The 23623-nt window shown below is 44.4% G+C and overlaps 1 protein-coding gene across 2 annotated transcripts in view; it reads right to left on the bottom strand.

Moving 5' to 3' along the window:
- Positions 1-23623, bottom strand: part of CNTN5 (contactin 5) — a 968120-nt gene that overhangs the window by 13186 nt on the left and 931311 nt on the right. For both annotated transcript variants that reach the window (XM_026651597.1, XM_026651598.1), the window contains exons 21-24: positions 20587-20696; positions 3398-3584; positions 2847-2959; positions 900-1068 (exon numbers count right to left, since the gene is read on the bottom strand). In XM_026651597.1, the coding sequence (XP_026507382.1) occupies positions 900-1068; positions 2847-2959; positions 3398-3584; positions 20587-20696 (579 nt within the window). The remainder of the gene's footprint in view (positions 1-899; positions 1069-2846; positions 2960-3397; positions 3585-20586; positions 20697-23623) is intronic.

Genomic DNA, 23623 nt, shown 5'->3' with positions numbered 1-23623 from the left:
GTGTGTGTGTGTTGGGGGAATGTGTGTGTGTTGGAGAGTGTGTGTGTGTGTATGAGAGAGAGAGAGAGAGAGAGAGAGAGAGAGCGTGTGTTGGGGAATGTGTGTGTGATAGGGAGAGAGTGTGTGTGTGTGTGAGAGCGTGTGTTGGGGGGAGTGTGTGTGTACCTGAGTGAGTGTGACAGTGCGCTGTCTCTCTAAGAAGAGCATTCAGTGCCAACTCACAGGTGCCAGCACAGACACACTCCCCCTGACTCCCACCACAGCTCAGCGGACACCAGGTACACAGGTGGGGGGAGAGGGACACCTTGACATCAGCGCCTCCCCACCCCCTCTGCACAGCAGAGAGGAGGCAGGCTCAAGGTCCCGAGCTTGGCTAGGGACGGCTCCATGGGCCGTGGGGGGGGGGGTAGATGGGAGGCAAGATCAGCAGTGACTGCAGATGGCAGTGGAGCAGGGCAGTGAGGGAGGAGGGGCACCCTCACTTCAGAGGAGTTACCAGGCTGGTCCAGCTGCCACCCCTGCAGCTTGGTCTGTCCCTCCTCTCCAGATGCTGCTGCGCCTGCCTGGCTGCCTCTAAGCTCCACTGGCTGTTGGCAGGTCAGGTGGGTGGGTGGTACCAGCGTGGTGTCCACTTGAGTACCATGCCCTGGGCCGCGTCCCAGCCTGCCCACCACTAAGGCTGGCTCTGCACTTACTTAACAAGTACATACCCATAATCCAGTTTGGTCTTTTTAGTTGTATGTTCAATTACTCTGTAGCTCTGAAACTTAATCATTTAACCAATGACTTTATCCAACAACTATATTATCCATTGAAGTTAATATGTATTAATTAAGTGTAGTATGGTGTCATTTTAAAAACATGACAGGCCTGCATTCAAAATATAATTGTGAACTTACCTGAAAAAGACGGTACTCTGATTTGGGAGCTGGCTGTCCCATCCCCTCCTTCACTGACTGCACAAACCTCTATGATATAGACACCAACATCAGGAAGAAGAACCACTGCAGAGGTTTTCTGTGTTTCAATTACTTGACTATTGCTGTGGCCTTCTTGCCTAAACAAGACCTATGGATGATACAGGAGCTTTAGAATCACTACAATAATTTTAGGTTAAATACTGGACTCTACTCAGGCAAAGTTGACATTGAAGGCAAAAAGTACTTTGCCTGAGAAAGGACTTGAGGAAGGACTGCAGGATTTGACGCTTCATCTTTAAATAGAGAACTTGGTCTTTCTTTTTCCTGAAGTTTTTTTTCAAAATACTGTCAAAGACAGAGCCCAATTCAAAGTCCATTGAAATCAAGGGAAAGACTCCATTCACTTGAACGGCTGGCTATTGGATCAGGCCAATAATGAAGATTCAGTATTTGTCCTCCAGTTTGGAGTAACCACACAGACACTAACTGAAGTGAAAGCGAACTTCAAAAATATTTTTAGGTTAAAGTTTGATTCAGATACATATCAAAAAATTCACATGGATATCCAGATTTTCTGGGTATCCAGCTTCAAACTGAATGAAGATACTCTGAAGTAGAGCCTCATCAGGTGTAAACCAGCCAACTAGCTAAACCAGGGCCGCCCGGGGGGGGGAGGGGGGCAAGTGGGGCAATTTGCCCCAGGCCCCGGGCCCCGCAAGGGCCCCCATGAGAGTTTTTCGGGGCCCCTGGAGCGGGGCCCTTCACTAGCTCTGGGGGCCCCGGAGCTTCTTCCGCTCCGGGTCTTCAGCGGCAATTCGGCAGCGGGGGGGTCCTTCCGCCCCAGGACCCGCCTCCGAAGTGCTCTGAAGACCCGCGGCGGGGGGTCCTTCTGCCCCGGGCCCCTCACCGAAGTGCCGGGTCTTCGGCGGCAATTAGGTGGCGGGGGCCCCCTGCCACCGAAGACCCCAGACCCCCTGAATCCTCTGGGCGGCCCTGAGCTGAACTGAGGATTTGGCCCCCTCTTGTAAAATTCAGTGCACCCTTGTCTTGGTTCAGTGAGAAATACAAGTGCATATGTAGCTGTCCTTGCAGCATTTCAGTATGTAGACATCTATTCCCAGACAAAACTGACAAGGTTAGAGAAAATGTAAAGAAGTTACCTGAACTTTTTCTGAACCTCAAACGTTTTGATAAAGGTTAAGGTAGTTTCTATTTTATCCAAACCAATTTACACTTTCCTGATATGATATTTGCAGGGATACAGAGAGTACCAGGCACGGTATTCTATAGGTATAATTATGTATGTATGTATGTATGTTTCAAAATATAATTACAAAGAATACACACACACACATATAAATTTTTGTTTTGCTTTAAAAGAATGTACTGGATTCTTATCATTTTCCCATTTTATATTATGTGTTACATATGGCTCTTTTCAGCTTTCACTCTTTAAAACTTCAAAAACTTAAAATGCCAGATGTTACAGTCACAGATTGCTGAATACCACCAACGTAATCATAACAAATCTCAATATTTGTACTTCTGCTCTATTAAAAACATTAATTTTAATGGTATTTAAGATGCTTTATCCTTCTGCATTTCCCTAAATCCTACTGCAAACACAAATTAAATTGAAGTGTTATCATGTATTTCACTGCAGGCTGGTCTTATTAATAGCCACTTCTGGACCAGATGTGATGGAGTAATCACCTCAGAAGGTGCATACTCAGTTTATAATCAGCAGTTGACAATCACCATTTGGAAAATACTACATAGAGAAGTACTAGGACATTTAGTTCTTTTCAATGCTTTTTTTATATATATCTGGGGGGAACAAGATTGCAGATGATCTGTACAATATAGAAAGCAAGCAAGCAAGAAAAGGGTAATTTGGAAGATGAGTGAGAGAGAGCCAAGACTGACCTTGTATCCCATTACATCAGATTCATTTGCTAGAGGTCTAACTGGTTCCCATCCCAGAGACACATGAGAGCCATCTTGCATCCACATAACATTGGTTGGTGCCTGGCTGGGAGCTGAGCAAAAAGAAGAATAAAATGACACTATGCACTTACACATACTTCTGCTTTTTTAAACCTTGGTGAGCATTTTAATCTTTTATTACATTTATGGTTGGCTGCATTCACAGGCTTCCTTCTTTAGCTGGAGTCCAACAAGGTGGTTTTCACTCTAGGAGTGTCATTTTAATAGCTACAGTATAGAGCTTATGAACCTGAATCCTTTTATCTCTCTTCTGTGTCAAAAATGCTTAGCCTTGTTTTCCAGGAAGATAACATTTGTCTGTTGTGAATGCAAATTTTGCCATGTCACTTTAAAATTCAGATCTAAGAACAGAAGCATAGCCATGAATCAAAACTATGTACCAGCTCTGCTTATTATATACCCCAGCTAAAGAGAAATCCAGAGCGGGTAAGACTTTTTTCCACACACAGAAAAGAATCCAGGTCACTTACGGGATTTCTTGGTGGCTGCACGGACTGTGCTACTCGGTGGTCCATATCCTGCAGCATTGTACGCCCTCACTGTTAGGTGATATAATGTGTTTCCTTCTAATCCTGTCAAAATGATGGATGACTCATTTCCTTCAGTTTTGACTTTTTCTGATGCTTCTTCCTGCTCCATATCTTTCCAGTAACCAACCTGCCAATGAGTGACCATTTGGAGGATTAATCTAGGCATTCGTGAAACTTCCTTTTTATTTGTTATTGCTTGCTTTTTTTTGGAAGCCCCTCCTGTCATCAAATTAACAAGTCCTTTTAAACATGTGGGAATTGTAACCTCAGCTTGTCACACCTCTCCAGATGTCTAGAGTCAGTATATCACATTATTACTCACAGCATCATTGAAATGCAATGCATCACATTCTGCCAGCATGAGATGTTGTGACTAGCTAGACACAACAGCAGAGAAGAAGTGCTGACAGAATAAGAACTTTAAAGAATTCAAGGAGCGCTCACCTCTCATAGGTCATCAAAAACATTTACCATACAACCCGGGAAAGCTTTGACTGAATCATTTGAAGAAGTGGCACAATGGCCCTGCATAATGCATAATGCCCAGCCACAAGATCTGTGTCAATGTAATGAATAAGAGATGACAGAACATCTAAGAAAATCTTGTAGTGGGTTAATCTTATAGAAATAGCATTGCTGGGGGAGGGAACGGAGAGAAGGGGATTCAGCTTTAGTTACTCAGATAGAAGCAGGTTTCTGACAAATGTAATTTAGAAAGCATGCCTCTGCCACTCCTTTCCACACACAAAAGCTAAAGCTACCTTTGCTGGATACAAGTCCATGACTGTTCATAGCTGCATTGAGCTTGTCATATTCTCTAAATGATTACACTACTCAGATAAAAATTCTGAATAGCTCCTTCCCTTCAGACTCAGGTATCTAATATTTATAAGATATCATAATAAAAAAGAAACTCTTTCTCCTATAGGTCTATCAATGGCATCCCACTCAGATAGCAGTGAGATTACATCATTCTCCAGGATTCAGGTCTCCCCTCAACAGAAGCGATCACTAAACAACCATTTGAATGGTTTATATTTAGCAGACCACTATCCATGTATCATGCTGCTATCTCTGCATCATACCTCTATCCATTGCATTTATTCCACCTTTTTACCTTTCCCTGAGGTTAGTTGTTTCAGAATAAGTTACTCATATTTCTCTAACAAGATTTCCTCTGAGAAAAGGTCAGGGGATAATACAGTACTGTGCTCTTGGGAAAATGTCCAAGATAATAGCAAACCAAAGAAATCCAGAGGTTCATATGAAAAATAAAACATAAAGTACAAGCCCACGGAGCAGCCCTAACTGTAGTCAGCAGTGGTTGGTATAATGGGCCTGAGTCACCAGTGAATTACTCCAATTTTATCCTGGAGTAATACCACTGACAACCATTGGAGAAAGGCAATGGTTAATCAGGCCCAGTGTGCCATGGAAGAATCAATCAGTCATGAGACAGTTGTCCAATCCATGGGCCTGAATTTCACTATGCTTTGCCCCTTGTGCAGAGATTTACGTTTATTTATTTATTCGTATTACAGTAGCACATATTGATTGAGGCCACACTGTGTTAGGCAATGTATAGTGTAGAGATGGTCCTCGCACTGAAGAACTTACTGTCTAAATAGGCAGGGACTGACAAAATGTGGGAGGAGAAACAAGCTCAGTAAGAAATGAGTTGCCCAAGGTCACAGGGCTATGGCAGAGCTGGGAGTAGAACCCAGTGGTGACATTCTGGCCTCACTGAAGTCAATGCCAAAACTCCCATTGATTTCAGTAGGGCCAGGATTTCATCTCAGGTCTCTGGAGTCCTATTTTAGTGCTCTATCCACTAGACCATGCTGCTTCTCAAGTGACCATAAAGGTAAATTTACTCTATCACAAGTGTGAGTGACTGAAATTCTGATTTCGCATCATTTTACACCCTCTTTACACAAACGTGGCACATGAAGACTGAAGGCTGTGTGGAATCAGGCCTGATGTTTGCATGGTGACTAATAGAAACAACCACATGTTATAGATTAGCTATTTTCTAGGGAGTTTCTACCACATTACACAAGTAGGTATTATGGATGAGTAAATTTTGAAACCACAGGAACATAGTAGCAATCAACCCTTTTGAGGTTCATATTCTCTAAGGGCATGGCTACACTTGCGAGTTAGAGTGCATTAAAGCAGCCCTGTGTGCTCTAACTCATGACGCGTCCACATTGGCAAGGCACGTAGAGCGCACTGACTCCGTGGCTGTAGTGCTCCTGGTAATCCACCTCCGTGAGAGGCATAATGCTTTGTGCCCCATGGCTGGAGTGCTGCGGTGCCAGTGTGGACGCCCTGGTCTATTAATGCACTCTGATCGGCCTCCAGAAGTGTCCCACTATATGCCTGTTCTAGCCACACTGGTCATCACTTTGAACTCTACTGCCCTGCCCTCCGGTGTCCAACCGTCAGACCCGCCCTTTAAATTCTCTGGGAATTTTGAAAATCCCCTTCCTGTTTGCTCAGCAAGGTGTGGAGTGCTCTCAGCGAATCCTTGCAGGTGACCATGCAGCCACGTGCCAGGCGATCCTCAGTATGGAGCAATGGCGAGGTGCTGGACCTCATCAGTGTTTGGAGGGAGGAAGCTGTCCAGTCCCAGCTGTGCTCCAGCTGTAGGAATTACGATACCTTCGGGCAGATATCAAGGGACATGATGGAAAGGGGCCATGACCGGGATGCACTGCAGTGCAGGGTTAAAGTGAAGGAGCTGTGGAATGCCTACCGCAAAGCCCACGAGGCAAACCACCACTCCGGTGCTGACCCCACAACCTGCCGTTTCTACAAAGAGCTGGATGCAATACTGGGGGGTGACCCCACCTCCACTCCAAGGACCACCATGGACACTTCAGAGCCCAGTTCAACAAGGCAGGAGGAGGAGGAAAGCGTGAGCGAGGGTGCTGAGGAGGAGGGAGACACCCCGGCATCCCTAGATGCATGCAGCCAGGAGCTGTTTTCAAGCCAGGAGGAAGGTAGCCAGTCGCAGTGGCCAGTGCTTGGGGAAGAACAAACACCAGAGGAGGTGCCCGGTAAGCAGCTTTTATTTTGGGAAGGAAGTTGTTTGGTGCGGGCTCTTGGGGCAAGGAGGGTTAGGGCTGCGTGCATGCCTAGAGGCAGAATAGGGCACTGATGTGCTCTCTCACATCGCGGTAATTGGCCTCAGTGATCTCTTCAAAGGTCTCATGCAGAAGCTGGGCAATGCACTTGCGCAGGTTCCTTGGGAGCACTACTGTACTCCTTGTCCCAGTCAGCCTAACATGTCCGTGCCACTGTACCGTGAGGGGCGGGGGGACCATTGCTGCACACAGGCAAGCTGCATATGGGCCAGGGCAGAAGCTGCATTGTAGTAGAAGACCCTCCCTTGCATCCCAGGTCACCCTCAGCAGCGAGATATCTTCCAGGAGGAACTCATCCTATGGAAAATGTGGGGACAATGTTCAGTATAGGGGCCCCCTGCAGCTGTTGGCTCTCCCCAAGGCACAGAACCCCAGATGACAGTACGGCCGTGAAACAATCAGTCCCCCTCGACCCTGTGCTTACTCACCGTTTTGGGGCTCCTGTGGGTTATGTGCGCTCACTTTGGGTTGGGCAAATTCTGCTATCGTTAGACTGTGCTTGTCGTTAAGTATGGGCGAATCATTGCTCTGTCTGTTGTGAACAATGCTGCCTCTGTTAAGTGTTGCATTTTGTCTTTGCAGATGCAACCTTGAGATCTCAGCCGTCCGTGTTATCACCGGCCGAAAAACTCCAAAGAATTAGAAAGAGGCCACATAAAAGCAAAGAAGACACGCTGCATGAAGTTATGCAGCAGTCCCTTAATGAAAATCAAAAAGTGCAGGAATGGCAGGAGAGTGAAAGGAGGTTCCACCAGCAGAATGCAGCGCACCGGCACCAAAGCATGGAGCAGCTGATAAGCATCATGAAGCGCCAAGAGGACTTGATCCAGGTGCTCGTAGCCATGCAGGGGAGCACTACCGTGCCCGCCCCCTCCCCCTGCAGCCCTTGTCCCAAAACTCTTTCCCTTGTGCCTCCATGTCACCTTCAACCCACTTTCCCCAACATCCGGGTTCTTATCACCACCAGCTGCCTCCAACACCTGTAGCTTCACCACCCAGCCCTGCAAACTACGACCCTTACCCACTGCACTCAACCCCCATCACCATGCATTTTAGCCAGCCTGAAGTGCAGCACTCATTGCACAGCACTCCAGACAGGAAGGCTGAGTATGAGAACAGGACATACGCAAATCTGTGATTGAACCGTTCCCCACCCCACTCCCTTGCCCTTTCTGTTTCCCAAGCAGTTGCGTTTCTTTTCAATAAATGAATTTTATTTTAAATAAATGGCTTTTTTTGGCTTTGAAAACATTCTTTATTACTACATTAAGTAAAAGATACCTTAGCCCAGGAAAGCAACAGGCACTGCAAGTCAGTGTAGCAAGCACAGATTCCTACTAACATTGGAACCACTGCACATCACTCCTGTGCAGGGCACCAAACATTACTGTTGGCTTTCAGCCTCAAATTGCTCCCTCAAGGCATCCCTAATCCTTGCAGCCCTGTGCTGGGTCCTTCCAATAGCCCTGCTCTCTGGCTGTTCAAATTCAACCTCCAGGTGTTGAACCTCCGAGTTCCATGCATGAGTGAATCTTTCACCCTTCCCTTCACAAATGTTATGGAGGGTACAGCACGCGGATATAACCGATGTTGTCATAGGCCAGGTCCAGCTTCCCATACAAAAGCGCCAGCGGCCCTTTAAATGGCCAAAAGCACATTCCACAGTCATTCTGCACCAACTCAGCCTGTTGTTGAACCACTCCTTGCTGATGTCAAGTCTCCCTGTGTAGGGTTTCATGAGCCACGGCATTAAAGAGTAAGCGGGGTCTCCAAGGGTCACAATGGACATGTCGACTTCCCCTATAGTGATCTTCTGGTCTGGGAAAAAAGTCCAGGCTTACAGCTTCCTGAACAGGCCAGTGTTCTGAAAGATGCGTGCGTCATGCACCTTTCCGGGCCAGCCTGCGTTAATGTTAATGAAACGCCCACAGTGATCCACAAGCGCCTGGAGAACCATAGAGAAATCATAGAATCATAGAATATCAGGGTTGGAAGGGACCTCAGGAGGTCATCTAGTCCAACCCCCTGCTCAAAGCAGGACCAATTCCCAACTAAATCATCCCAGCCAGGGCTTTGTCAAGCCTGACCTTAAAAACCTCTAAGGAAGGAGATTCCACCACCTCCCTAGGTAACCCATTCCAGTGCTTCACCATCCTCCTAGTGAAAAAGATTTTCCTAATATCCAACCTAAACCTCCCCCATTGCAACTTGAGACCATTACTCCTTGTTCTGTCATCTGGTACCACTGAGAATAGTCTAGATCCATCCTCTTTGGAACCCCCTTTCAGGTAGTTGAAAGCAGCTATCAAATCCCCCCTCGTTCTTCTCTTCTGCAGACTAAACAATCCCAGTTCCCTCAGACTCTTCTCATAAGTCATGTGCTCCAGCCTCCCGATCATTTTTGTTGCCCTCCGCTGGACTCTTTCCAATTTCTCCACATCCTTCTTGTAGTGTGGGGCCCAAAACTGGACACAGATGAGGCCTCACCAATGTCGAATAGAGGGGAATGATCACGTTCCTCGATCTGCTGGCAATGCCCCTACTTATACAGCCTAAAGTGCCCGTTAGCCTTTTTGGCAACAAGGGCACACTCTCGACTCATATCCAGCTTCTCATCCACTGTAACCCCTAGGTCCTTTTCTGCAAAACTGCTGCCTAGCCATTCGGTCCCTAGTCTGTAGCAGTGCATGGGATTCTTCCGTCCTAAGTGAAAGACTCTGCACTTGTCCTTGTTGAACCTCATCAGGTTTCTTTTGTCCGAATCCTCTAATTTGTCTAGGTCCCTCTGTATCCTATCCCTATCCTCCAGTGTATCTAACACTCCTCCCAGTTTAGTGTAATCTGCAAACTTGCTGAGAGTGCAGTCCACGCCATCCTCCAGATCATTAATGAAGATATTGAACAGGACCGACCCTTGGGGCACTCCGCGTGATACCGGCTGCCAACTAGACATGGAGCCATTGATCACTACCCGTTGAGCCCAATGATCTAGCCAGCTTTCTATCCACCTTATAGTCCATTCATCCAGCCCATACTTCTTTAACTTGCTAGCAAGAATACCGTGGGAGACCGTATCAAAAGCTTTGCTAAAGTCAAGGAATAACACATCCACTGCTTTCCCCTCATCCACAGACCTAGTTATCTCCTCATAGAAGGCAATTAGATTAGTCAGGCATGACTTGCCCTTGGTGAACCCATGCTGACTGTTCCTGATCACTTTCCTCTCCTCTAAGTGCTTCAGAATTGATTCCTTGAGGACCTGCTCCATGATTTTTCCAGGGACTGAGGTGAGGCTGACTGGCCTGTAGTTCCCCGGATCCTCCTTCTTCCCTTTTTTAAAGATGGGCACTACATTAGCCTTTTTCCAGTCATCTGGGACCTCCCCCAATCACCATGAGTTTTCAAAGATAATGGCCAATGGCTCTGCAATCACATCCACTGACTCCTTTAGCACCCTCGAAATACCCCTTCCGATTTACGTACTCGGAGGCTAGCTGGGCTGGTGCCAGAATTGGAATATGCGTCCCATCTATCGCCCCTCCGCAGTTAGGGAAACCAATTTGTGCAAAGCCAGCCACAAACTGATACATTTTGTGTTCTATTTATTTACTTTGTTTTTGAACCTTTAGGATGCACTTTGGTCACATTTTTTGGTCAAACTTTTCTCTGCAGCCACAAGAACTACAAACTTTCGTTTTAAAACTGAAAGCTGGAATTTTCATGTAATTACATTATTTTAGGAGCTGGGGCTTCAAGAAAAACAGCTAATGTCATGAGAGTTGGCACCACTGTACACTATGATTGGTGGTGGTGCTCTCATGCTTATCTCAAGCACACTTCTAAACATCAGTAGGGAGAAAGGAAAATAGAATTTTACTAAAATTAATCAATTTCAAAAATATTCAAGGTGACTGCTCCTTCAGCAAAGTTTTAAACAATCTGACTAAACACTTCCCTTCCCTTCTTAATGAGCACAGATTGCAGTCCCATGCGCTTAGCTGCAAAAACTAGGGATGCCCCAGCCTGATATTTCTGTAATGCAAAAAGCAAGCAGGAAAGCCTGCATGCTTTTAAAAATAAAAACGGTTAAAGTAACATTGGTCACAAACACAATCTCTCTCATGTGTATGTCCTTAGAGCATAGTCCACCCCGTGCTTTGCTGCACATTGGGCAACCCACATTTGCCATCCTTGCCCGTCAACTGCCCTTCTCTACAAATCTTCCCATTTCATCTTGAGGTGCTCATGTATATGTATGTACGTGTTCATAAACCACAAAGCTATCTAGAAGCTGCACAGAAAAACTGCTTGGATTCCTGGGAAATGACAGTTTGAAGAGTTAAAATGTATTGAGGAAACTGTGATAAGTTCTTGAGAGTTCATGAACAGCTGCCGCCTCTTGTATCTTCTTGAACTATTATCATGACCATTGTTCAGTGACAGTAAAAGAAAACTAGGCGTTACTGACAAAAGGAAGGTGAATCACTAGTTCTTCACCCCAATTGCAAAAAAAACCAATTATTGACTGTAAAGCAAAAATAAACACTATTGAGTTCTCTTTGGCAGTGGAGTCTCAAATGTTATGTATAAATGTGGGGCAAAACCCTATATCCGAAACCACACCTTTAGTGAAATAAGGGAATATGGTAATTTCCCCCTAATTTAAAATATTTGTGGTTGGTAGTTATAAAATATCCAGCAATCCCTTTTAGGACCAGCAGCCCTTCAGTTTTAGGAGCAGGCTACAGAGAGTTTGCAAAGAGAATGGAAAAGTCAACAGACAGACTTTTCTCTAGAGATTTAGGATCTGATCCAGCTCCCACTAGAGACTTGAAAAGAAACTGGATTGGACCTTCATGCTGCAGCAAAAGTCTAGAATTTTGCAACAGTTTGAATCCTTGTATGACTGCATTGATTGTTACTCTATCTGTAAAACCATTTGGTTGTTCTTATTGACTATTTTATTCATGGAGAAATTCATCCACCCCCAGCCCTCAAGTGAAATCCAGATAATTGGCATTTATACTGGTGAAATACTAGTTCCTCTTTTTTATATTGCTTTTCCAACCTCCGATGGAAATACACATCACACACCTAGGCACGTCCCAAATTTCCCTAAAATATATTGTGCACTAAATATTGGATGATTATGATGAGACAGCCAGGTAGACACAATTTTTCTTTCAGGTAGTGTAAAAATTTTGGTATACATGAGGTACATGTCAGGGCACAGAAGAACACCATTGGCAGATGCTGTTCTTTGACAGGACAAATCGGACATAAGCAATAGTCATTATGTTCAGTAACCCTATCTGAAAATGATACTCCGTATTCCCTGAATTTACTGTTTGGCAAAGTGATCTTTGAACTAGGTCTAATCTGAGCTTCAAGATATTAACTCTTGGGGGAATTTCAATGACATTGACACAACAGCTTTGTGATCTTGTCTGTGATTCAAATCTCAGCCCTTAACTCTTCAGAAATGAAAAGGGGGGAAAAAATCAACACCAAAGCCCTTATTCCTGCCAACTGATTAGGTTTTCAATTTTTTCCCCATTAGCAATGGGTGGAATGCAAATAATGCCTGAGGCCAAAAGCTAGTTTCTCTTTGTTATAGATTCCAAAACCAGGTGTTAGCCACACACCCTATGGAAAGGAAAACAACCCCTGCACTAACTCTTCTTGTTGGTTCTGGCTACATATCTGTTTTTCACTTCCGCTGCAGGTTTTTCCTAAGTCCCCACAAAAAAATTAAATCAGTCTGTCTGGTAAACAGCTGCTGTCAAGCAAACTTTGATGCGCATTTGTTCATGTCTTCTATTATTTGAACTGTTTTGTGGAAGTTTACAAACTGGCTTTATTTATCAACGCAGTGTTGGCATGTTTTGTAGTAAGGTCAGGGGCTGCTGACAAATCTGCACTGATGCCAGAAATAATGTGTGCTTTGGAAGATGTAAATGAACACAACAAGCTTGGCATAAAACTTGTGTGACAACTGTTAGCGCTGCCTTTCAGGAATACAAAGTGCAAAAAGGGATGGAGTTGAAACTGGGTCATTGCTGATTTGTCCATCTCTAGTAACTATTCTGTCACTTTCGTTGACATGAGACCAAACATTAAAAAGGTAAAACATCTAGTTAATAATGCTGTTGCTAAACAGACAGGAAATGTGAAGACCAAAGAGGTGACTGTTACTGTTGTACTGACCACAGGCAGAATACAAATTGAGGCATGAGAATGTAGCATCTTGCTGTTATTTTGATGCTTTCGAGTCATTTTGCTCATCGTTCAATAGCATTTGAACACGAGGGCAGCATTTTACCTGTGGGCTGCAGTTATTCTTCATGAGGAATTACTTGTAACTAGAACATTTAGCAAACTCGCCTTTTACAAAGTAGCTGGATTTTCAGGCATTTTTTGTTTGCTGTTCATGGATTAAGCCAGCACCATGTCATTTCACTGTGAACAATGTGCCAGGGAAAATAATACTTTAAAAATCTTTTGTGAATTAAATTAGTTCTTAGGGATGCGAAGGGAAATAGACCATGGGAGAGGGCGGGCATTTTACAAGCTATTTTTGAATTTGTTGCCAATGATTCTCAATCCAAGACCCTTTCCTGTTGCACTTCTGGGACTTACTAATAGAAATTGCCAGTCACATGGGGTGAGCTATGTGGGTTTTTTTACAAGCCTAAATGGAGACTAGAGTCAATGACCTACGCTAGTCCTCCAAACCATTAGCCGCTCGCCATTTAAATCTCTCCACTTCAAGTGAGTGAGTCAATAATACTATCTTTGGATTACATTGCCTCTTGCTTGGCCTTCTGGGGATGTGAGGGAGTAAGTCTTATTCTCCTGTTTGACAGAATAAGGGCTGCTCAGCTGAAAACTCTACTGGAGGCTGGTAAGGTGAGGAAGAGCTGGAGCTATTCACTGAAATGCTCCTTTGTTTGAGGGAAGTTTTGGACAGGGGTTGGGTGTGGGATAGCAGTGGCAGAGCCTTCCCAAAAGTGTGTGGGTGGGGCGGGTCCCTCTGTGGCCCCTTCTGCCCAAGGCCTCGCCCCCAGCCAAGCCAAAAGCCAAAGCACTGCCTCCACCTGTCTGGGGTGGGGTGGCCGAGAGCAGGCCCTGGCCCGTGTCCCTCCCCGCAGGCCCCCTGCCCATGACAGGTGGAGGGTTAGTGGCTCCCCACAGCTGCACACATGGTTCTCCCTGACTCGGGTCCTGCCAGGGGATGGGGCCTTGGAGCTGCAGCCCAGCCATGGTAAGCGCCATGCAGCCAGGCAGCTGAGGGGAGCTGTGGAGCGGGGCCCCAGGGCAGGGACATGGGCTGAGGGTTGCTCTGGCCCCCCTCCCCCACCCCAGGCAAATGGAGGGTCCATGCTGCAGTGCCCCACGCTGTCTGGGCTCCCTGGCTGGGCTCCAGCTGCTGGCCTGGCTCGAGGTTTGGGCAGGGGCTCTGGGGGGAAGAGGAGGGGCAGGGGCAGGGAGGCCTGTACCAAAAAGTGGATTCCCCCCTCTCCCCCAGCACCCTTGGTGTGGGAGGAACATTGGATCCCACAGCACAAGAAGACAGTAGTAATAACCACCAATAATAATAATAATCACCAACCTCATTTCTGCAAGTGAGCTAACACAGGACTTGAAGCAGGTAATATTTATTATTTAGATTGCACTCCAGATGTGCTAAGGACATTCCAACCACAGAGGAAGACACAGTCCCTGACCTGAAGAGAGCCCAGTGAACTACCTACTTGAAACCATCTCAAACAAACTAACATGTTCATTGCTATATAAAGCAGCATTATATGACAGACCAACAAAAAAGAAGAAGATTTCAAGGCTATATTCTTCTAGAAAGAGTTGTCATCATTAGTGAAAACATTTTCATTTGGGAAATAAAAGTCTAATTATTTTATTGAAGTCAGAATAAATGTGGAAAGGTGGAGATAAACCTCAGAACATTCTGAGAATCAGTGAAATCAATGGGATAAGAACAGGGGAAAAATAGTAGCCATAATTTATATAGATATCAATTTTTGGGGGGTATTACACAAAGCCTCGTTTTTGAGGTTAAAAGGCAGGGTGTAGTGAGCGAGTTATTTCAGAGGATAAAAGACTATCTTGGAGATTGAAGACAAAGGTTACTAGTGAGTGGAAACACTTCAGAATGGAGAGAGGTACATTTGCAGTGCCACTACCATCTGTATTAGGTATAATTTTGTTCTCTTTATATAGCAGTTAGCTATAATAAAAGAAACACAGTATGGTATCAACTTTTCCGGATAGTAGCAAGTCATGTGCATAGGGAAAGGGGCACGTTCAACACAAAGGAGGAGTGTAACTAAAATATTACAAGCCAGGACTGACAACTGGTTTGCAGAATTCACTGTGGAGAATTACACGATAAATGAAACACAGGATAATAATAAACAAAGATCTGGGTAGACAGATCAGGTTCACTGACTGGTATGACTACAATGGACAGATCCACAAACATATCTGGGAACACAAATACATAGAAAAGATACACTTACTGCAGTGAGGAGTGGAAGGGGACCACAGAAACAGAAAAATGCAAAAGGGAGAGGGGAGCCAACATATCAGCCTTCCCCATTCCTACCCATTAGCCACAACATGGACCTCTGCATAACCACTGCATGGTTAGGATGAGGCTGGGTGAATGGAGACAGGGCTGCTTGCTTCCCTCCAAAACTGGTGGTGTTTCCAGCTGAAAATCCAGCTAAGGTTAAAGCAGCTGGTAGCATCATTAACATCTGTTCTGCACTTTCACTCCTCCAGGGAGTAAAAAAAAAAAAAAAGTGGACAAGCATGATGGGGTTAGCTGATGTCATCATGATTCCTGAGTAAGCTGTGGTGCTGGTGGTGAGAATGGACAGAAGAATGGATAGGCAATCCCCTGGGCGTGGCTGGAACTTCCTTTTACTGCACATCCCCAGGATATCTGGGGTTTGGAGGACATGACCCCCTTTCACTTTCCTCCCAGGAAGAGCTCTCATAGGAAATCTCACTGGCTTCGTTACCAGAGTTTACCCTCTTCTGTTTCTCTCTCTGAGTTTTACTGTGTGAGATGGTACAATATGGCCTTAAGCTATTTGGCATGATCTTTAGAAGCAGTAATACAGGCAAAGCCAATACATTTGTGTATATTGGATTGGACTATGAAACTAGTCCAAATATGATATTTCTTTATATCTAATTGAATGCAATTAGAATCTTCTTTCATTGTTGTCCTAAAACTGCTTTTTCCGGTTGGGACTTTGGTTCAGGACGAAATGGAATATCTGGGCATCTGTATCATGACTTCCAGGAACTTCACTCGAGTGGATAACAGTATAAAAGAGTGACTGAGAAAGGTGGAAACAGACAGGAATATGAGAACAATGAACTCTCTAAAAATGATTCCTCTGAATTGTGTACTTAGTGCCTGGTCCAACACCCATTGAAGTCAAAAGGGCTTAAGCACGCATGGTTAAGCATATGCTTAAGTGCCATGCTGTATTGCTGCCAGACCCTGATGCAGTTGTAACCCATACACCTCCTGGATCGTGGTGCTCTGTCCCATCTAGTGACACTGAGACCACTTAGAGATTAATGAATCTGTCCTACAGCCTTAGCTAAAGGGCATATGGCTTTTAGCTCATGCAGTAGAGGCTCATGCATTTAGCTACAGAGGTCCCAGTTTCGATCCCGCCCATGACGACTGGGGTCTGTCGATGTTACACAGTAACGTGTTTTCATAAAGTGGAAACAACCTGGATGCAGATTGAGGTAATTAATGCAACTCCTGTAATCCAACTGTATTTCTACCTGAATCTCTGAACTGTGAGTATCAGATACGAACATGTTTTAAAAACCCACATAACTCTGTACCAGCTCCATCTTGGTTTCACTCAAATTTAATAACTGGGAAAGATAAGGAGGTGTAAGTTGCAGTTCTTATATATTTGCTTGATAATGGCTCTTCCAATACTTTTGAAAGCTTCAGAACTGATTATGATTTTCTTTAGATTCTAAAATGAAAATAAATGCAGCTTAGAAATTAGGTTTAGGATGCTATTTACAACAAGAGCAATGCATACTAGGATACCATTATTTCCTTGGCCAAGTCCAGACATGCTACTTTTGATTTATTAATTTTTAGTTAAACAAGTTTCAGTAGCCCATATATAGGGTTAAAGATAAAAATGATCCTGAACCACAAGCTCAAATCTGTGCTCATGTCCCCAGTTGGGTGGATCTGAGTCCTGTTGTGATAACGGGGCCTACACATTTACTCTAAGTGTAAGCTCAACTATAAAAAGTGAGTGAAAGTTCATAAATTGTCACAATGACCTGTTATACAAAATTGTTTAAGAAAAGATGTAAGATGGATACAGAGATGGAATTAATGTAAACAAAAAGGGTTTAGCTGATACCACTCAAGGACTCTGTTAAGATTATGACTGATAAACAAGAGGAGTAGAAGACTGGAAATCAATGAACCAAAAATCGTGTGTTAGAAATTGGGTCTATTGGTAGACAATATAACTAGAGGATGGACTATTCCACCCAACACTCCCTTTTGAGATTCTTGAGAAGAAAAGACTTTTGGGGACAATTAGCAGAAGAAACAGCTTTCTGTCAACAACCGCTGTAGTAACCTTTATCATCACGGCTGCCACGCGACCATCTCCTGGGACCCTGGACCTTCTTCGTACTAGTCCTGACTGATGTCCTGACCAGACTGGGCCAGAGAGAGAGACACCCAGATGACACTGCCATGGCTCTGGCTAAAACCCAAACACTTCCTGGGATGTGAGTCTTTGCCTCGCCCCCCGCCAGCTGTGTCTTTTTCCTTCTCCACCTTATTTCTTTCCTTTTCAATCTTGCTCTCTTTGCCTTCTGTTTAATAAAAGTCTGACTTAGCCAGCCAATATTGCATATTTTGCCACACTGCTGTGAGAAGGAAACCAGACAGGCAATTAAATGCAATGCCCTAAACAGCCTGGTGCTAGTACGTTTGACGGGTCTTGGAGTGGCTGATCAGCTGTGTGCTGGGACTGTGTTTTTCCAGCAGTGAGGTTGCTGGTGAAAGTCATCACCAGAGACAGAAGTAGCATTTTCTATCTTTGCTGTTCTTTTCTGTACCCTTTTGTGTGTGTTTGTCGTTTGCTCTGTCTTTTAGGAAACAGGATTGGACTTTAACATTAGCAGCAATGACAACAGCTCCAGTCCATCCCAAATAACATATTCTTTTTTCCCCAGAAAGGACAGTTGTTAATACCATCTTTGATACCATCTACAAGACTGTCAAACATGGGTTTTGTTTCCTTCTAAAAACTCTCCAGCTAGAAGCAAAGGGAGCAAGGAATGTTGTTAAAACGAAAGCCTTACTTAATACTTTACTTTTCAAATGCTTTAATTGTTTTCCCTTCTTTTCTGTTTCGTTAATGAAAGGTTAAAAGGATTTTTAATGGTGTGTTTGCCATGGCACTAAGCACACTGAGGTCTCTCTATATAAGAATGGCCATACTGGGTCAGACCAAAGGTCCATCTAGCCCAGTATCCTGTCTTCCAACAGTGGCCAATGACAGGTGTCCCTGGAGGAATGAACAAAACAGGTAAGCATCAAGTGATCCATCCCTGTCACCCATTCCCAGCTTCTGGCAAACAGAGGCTAGGGACACCATCCCTGTCCATCCTGGCTAATAGCCACTGATGGACCTATCTTCTATGAACTTATCTAGTTCTTTTTTAAACCCTGTTATAGTCTTGGTCTTCACAACATCCTTTGGCAAGGAGTTCCACAGGTTGACTGTGCGTTGTGTGAAAAAATACTTCCTTTTGTTTGTTTTAAATCTGCTGCCTATTAATTGGTGCCCCCTAGTTCTTGTGTTATGAGAAGGAGTAAATAACACTTCCTTATTTACTTTCTTCACACCAGTCATGATTTTATAAACCTCTATCATATCCCTACCTTAGTCATCTCTTTTCCAAGTTGAAAAGTCCCAGTCTTATTAATCTCTCCTCATATGGCAGCCGTTTCATACCCCGAATCATTTTTGTTGCCCTTTTCTGAACCTTTTCCAATTCCAATATATCTTTTTTGAGATGGGGCAACCACATCTGCACGCAGTATTCAAGATGTGGGCGTACCATGGATTTATATAGAGGCAATATGATATTTTCTGTCTTCTCCCTCCTTATGGCACCTACCCCCCTATTTTCTGTGCAGCAGATGTCCCCCAAACCATCACCAACAGTAATAATCTCTAAGAAAGCACACTAGAGACAGTGATTGTGTCCTCTATGTTTGCTCAAGGAGTGCCATGCACAGGGATGTCTCTCAGTAAATAACTATTTTGAACGGGTTGCTTAGACCTGAAAATTGTCTACACTTAAACTTCTGTAGCCAGTGAAGTCATCACACTAGCTGACTTGCAGTTCTTTCAACTACTTTAGACGATCTAGGATATGTTTACACTGTAACACTCCCCGCCCCCCTAAGTCAGCCAGTCTCAGAGCGTAGGTCAACTGACTCTGGCTTGCACTACATGGCTAAAAATAGCAGTATAGACATTCCCTCTTGGGCTGAATCATAGGCTCTGTGACCCTCCCCTCTTTCAGGGTACCAGAGCCAGGGACCCAACCTGAGTGGGAATGCCTATACCAGGGCCGCCCAGAGGATTCAGGGGGCCTGGGGCAAAGCAATTTTGGGGGCCCCTTCCATAAAAAAAAGTTGCAATACCATAGAATACTATATTCTCGTGGGGGCCCCTGTGGGACCTGGGACCTGGGGAAATTGCCCCACTTGCCCCCTCCCCCCCCGGGCGGCCCTGGCCTATACTGCTATTTTTAGCCAGTGGTGCAAGTAAAATCCATTTCTTATCAGTACCGGGGGGGAGCACCAGCAAAGGGGGGGTACGTGACCTCCTTACGTGACCCTCCATGTAACTCCTCCCCACCCCGCCCCCAGCCCAGGACCCCAGGTTCCCCCGGCCCCTCCCCATGATCCATCCCACATTACCTGGGGGGGCTCTGTCCTCCTCCTGCTGCGCCGGAGACTTTGGAACCGCAGTGGGGAAAGGAGCAGAATGTGGGGCGGCTGGGAAGCCCCAAGCCGGCAACTCCTCCGGCCCAGTTCTACCGTTCCCAGCCCCACCCCCTGCCCTTTCATGCAGCTGCGTCTTTTCCATCTGTCCCCGGAGGACAGGGCTGGGAGCGGTACAGCCACTGGAAGAGCTGCCAGTGTTCTGCTCCTTTCCCCGCTGCAGTTCCTGGGAGAGCCCTGTGGTTCAGCCCCGCCCCCTGCCCTTCCATGGAGAACCCACAGCCCCGCCCCCTGCCCTTCCTCTGTCCTCTGTCTGTGTACTACAGCATCAGCCCCACTCAGGACAGGCCTGGGGGGGGCAGGGCTGTACCGCCCCCAGCCCCGCCCCCCAGTCCTGTCCTCTGGCAGGGCTGCAGCTGTACAGACGGAGAAGATGCAGCTCCATGGAAGGGAAGGGGGAGGGGCTGGGGGTAGTACAGCTGCACCAGAGGAGCTGCCGGTGTGGAGCCGCCGGTGTGGAGCCACCGGCTCCTCCTGTGTGTTTCCAGTATGCCATACAGGCTATAAATACGGTACGGTGTACCAAAAACTGCACTGCTGTTTTTAGCCTAACAGCTTGAGCCCCATGAGCCCAAGTCAGTTGACCTGGGCTCTTAGACTCACTGCTAAAGAGAGTTTTTTTCCCCCCAGTGTCGATGTACCCTTAGAGACCCTATAAGAGCTAGAAATGGACTATTTAAAAGCATGAACAAGCAATAAAGGCTATGCCAGTACGCCAGCTGTGTTTTCTGTAGCCCTTGTTCTCCTACAGATAGTCATATATTATGAGCATAATGTCTACTGAAGTTTCACCATTCCACACTTTAGCAAAATGCAATGTTAGCAACAATAACAATGCCTTTTATTATGTTATTCTGTATTCATACCTCAAATCCCTGTGGTCTTCCTAGACTTTCTTTAATATGTTTCCATGCAACCAGAATCTCTGATACAGACAAACCTGTAGCCTTGACATCAGTAGGAGCCGCACTGGGTTCTGTATTAAGAAAAAATGAAATAATAAACCTCTACTGTAACAACTTGTATCTATCAAAAGCACTACAACTGAAAGTGTCATATACTTCCTCTATTGTACCTTATTACCCAGAATAAAGTATTGTGGCTGTTGTGCGAATGAGAAATTGAACAAAATAAAAAGATTATCTCTATTATATTTCTTTATTTGTGTCATGTTCCATCAATATCTTATTACAGATGGATCCAGCAAGGTACACAATGAAGAACCCCTTTTCCATGGCTGATTTCTCTTCAGCAACCTTTAATTCTTATCTTTAACATTATTTTCCCCTCTAAGCCTTCACCAACAGATCTGCAGGACGGCAGAAGTAAATAGAGCATTCTTTCTCTGTCCTTTACTCTGCCATTTCATCAGTTGAAAATGAAAGCTACATGGGGTGCTCAGATGACCTTGCTCTTGAGTTAAACCAGCGGCTGAAAAACATGCAGTCAAACCCAGAGATGTAGTGAAATGTAAAGCAAATGCACTTTTTAGGAGCATGTTAGTACTTCAGGTTGCTGGCATATGTAAATACATTTTTAAGCACGGGATACACACCTTCCTATAGAGAAGGAAAGCAACGTTTTTGATTTCTGATTCTAGCTAGCTTTGCTGTTAACAGATTTTACATTGCATAACTTTGGGGTTAGGGAAAACCTTTAAAAACCACCTGGGTTGGTCAGCAATAAGAAAAGTAACATCGGGAAAAAAATAGGAAAATACACATTGAAAGCTGTAGGGAGAGCTACAGAGACAATATATGCCAGGGATGGCCAAACTGCGGCTTGTAAGTTTTACAGTTAAAGTGTGGCTCTCGGATCCCCCACACTCCCACATTCTCGACCTACCAGACTGTTTGGGGGAGCTCAGGGCTTCTGCCCTGTGGCAGGGTGGTGAGGCTAGGGGCTTCTGCCCAGCAGGGAGAGGGGTCTTGGGGCTTCAGCCCCATGGGAGGCACCTTCCAGGGCTTGGGGCTTCATTGGGAGCAGGGCTGAAGCTCCGAGCCCTGGAAGGCGTGCCTTGTGAGGCTGAGGCCCTGAGACCCCCTTGACCCTGCAGGGCAGTAGCCCCTAGCCCCATCACCCCGCCGCAGGACTGAAGCGCTGAGCCCCGGCAGCCATGCCTCAGCTCTCGAACTTTTGAAGATTGTCCTATGCATCTCGGAGGGTCAGCACATTTCGCCATCCCTGATATATGCCATAGATGTGTATGGTCACCTTGGTTTACAGAGTGCATTGTGATTGCAGAGGGTTTACAAAAACCCCTATGTATCACTTAGGTTGGAACTTTACTAGAGCTTTAGTACCTGGGGCAATTTTCATTCCCTGTGAAATTAATAAAAACTTACTGCAACGTGTTTAGACGAGAATAGAGAACTCAGTGAGAATGCTTTACATTAGAGCACAAGCACACAGTAGCTATTCACCACCCTCCAGGGTCTGTTTGTTTGTTGAGAAAAAAGCTGGATTCAGATTCATCTGGAATATCAAGGCCTGTAATTTGTTTCTTGGCCTAACATCTCATTACATTTTGTAATGTGTCAGTCTGATCATTTGGAGGCCCTGGCTTTTACATTATAAAGAAGCACATAAAAGATCTTTTTAAAAGATGCGTTTTAGGGCTTAACATGATTACAGAAAAATAATTTCTTTTTGGCACAGCCTGTGTTACAATTATACATTTTGGTAGTTGATCAAATTGCCATAGTAAGGAGTTTAATATAAATCTTTATATAGTAGCTGTTCCATCCCCTCCCCCAATTTTGTATTACATTATGTGCTCTGGCACTGCTGACCTATATCTTCTCCCTGACTTTTCTTTTTGGGATTTTTCCTTTCCTTTTGCTCAGTTTTTGGTTTTGTTTTGTTTGCTTGTTTGTTTTTTAAAAGCAGTGTCTAAAGAAAGTGAGAACTTCTGACTTTATTAGAAATTGTGCACATTAATAATGGTGCATTATTGCTAAGTATAAAATATAGATTGCTCTTTCAAAGTAGTAAATAAAAAGAAATTATAACGTTTACAAGGCATAAGCGATATGATCTTCTGGACTCAAAACGTTTGCTATAAAGAAATATATTCTGCATGATATTATTTGTTCAATAGGTGCACTCTGTTTTCTATTTTATGTACTACTAAGATTTGTGATACAAAAGCCATTTTCTAGTTTTTATATTATTGAAGCAATTGTCTTGTTGTCAGGGAAGACTACAGTGCGATAAATAATTTGTGATGTATACAAAATGTTGGGTGGCAGCTTTTACACTTTCTAAAAATGGACAAAACATTTCTCTTTCATATCATTCACTAGAGAAGGTTTATGCATTGCTTACAATAGAAACAAAAGGCTTAATATACATATATAATTGTTTTCAGTATATGAAGTAGAAAAATATATATGTATGAGGTAAATGCATTTCTTATATCTCAGGCAATTATTCACTGCAATTTCACTGATATTAGACTCCAAGAATGTAGATGTTCAGTAAAAGGACAGAAACAATATTTTTAGAAATAAGGTACATTATGACTGTCTGAAAGTTTATGGAGGTGAAATGGCAATTTTTATTGATTCAAATGGGATGAGGACCATATAATTTGCTATAATATAAAATAATCCATGGCTCAGTACAATGTCATGATTTATATTGTATGTCTAGCATTGATGATAAGTTTGGCAGGTTCATTAGGTTTTTCCATAATTGCTGTCGATGTTACGATCATATTCTTTTATTAATATCTTCTTATTATGTTACATTTACTAATATCTTCCTGGGGTCACACTGATGAAAAAAAGGCCAGCATCCTTAACAAGCCCTTTAACACTCCCTGATTAAATTTAACAAAAAATAGTAAGACCTTGAAAAGCCCTGTGCAATATCCCAAAGACATTGCTTTTCATTTGCAAG

The sequence above is a fragment of the Terrapene carolina genome, unplaced genomic scaffold, assembly GCF_002925995.2.
Source record: "Terrapene carolina triunguis isolate 2854851 unplaced genomic scaffold, T_m_triunguis-2.0 Scaffold97, whole genome shotgun sequence".
Taxonomy (NCBI): domain Eukaryota; kingdom Metazoa; phylum Chordata; order Testudines; family Emydidae; genus Terrapene; species Terrapene triunguis.
This window is presented reverse-complemented; position numbering and strand designations above follow the sequence as displayed.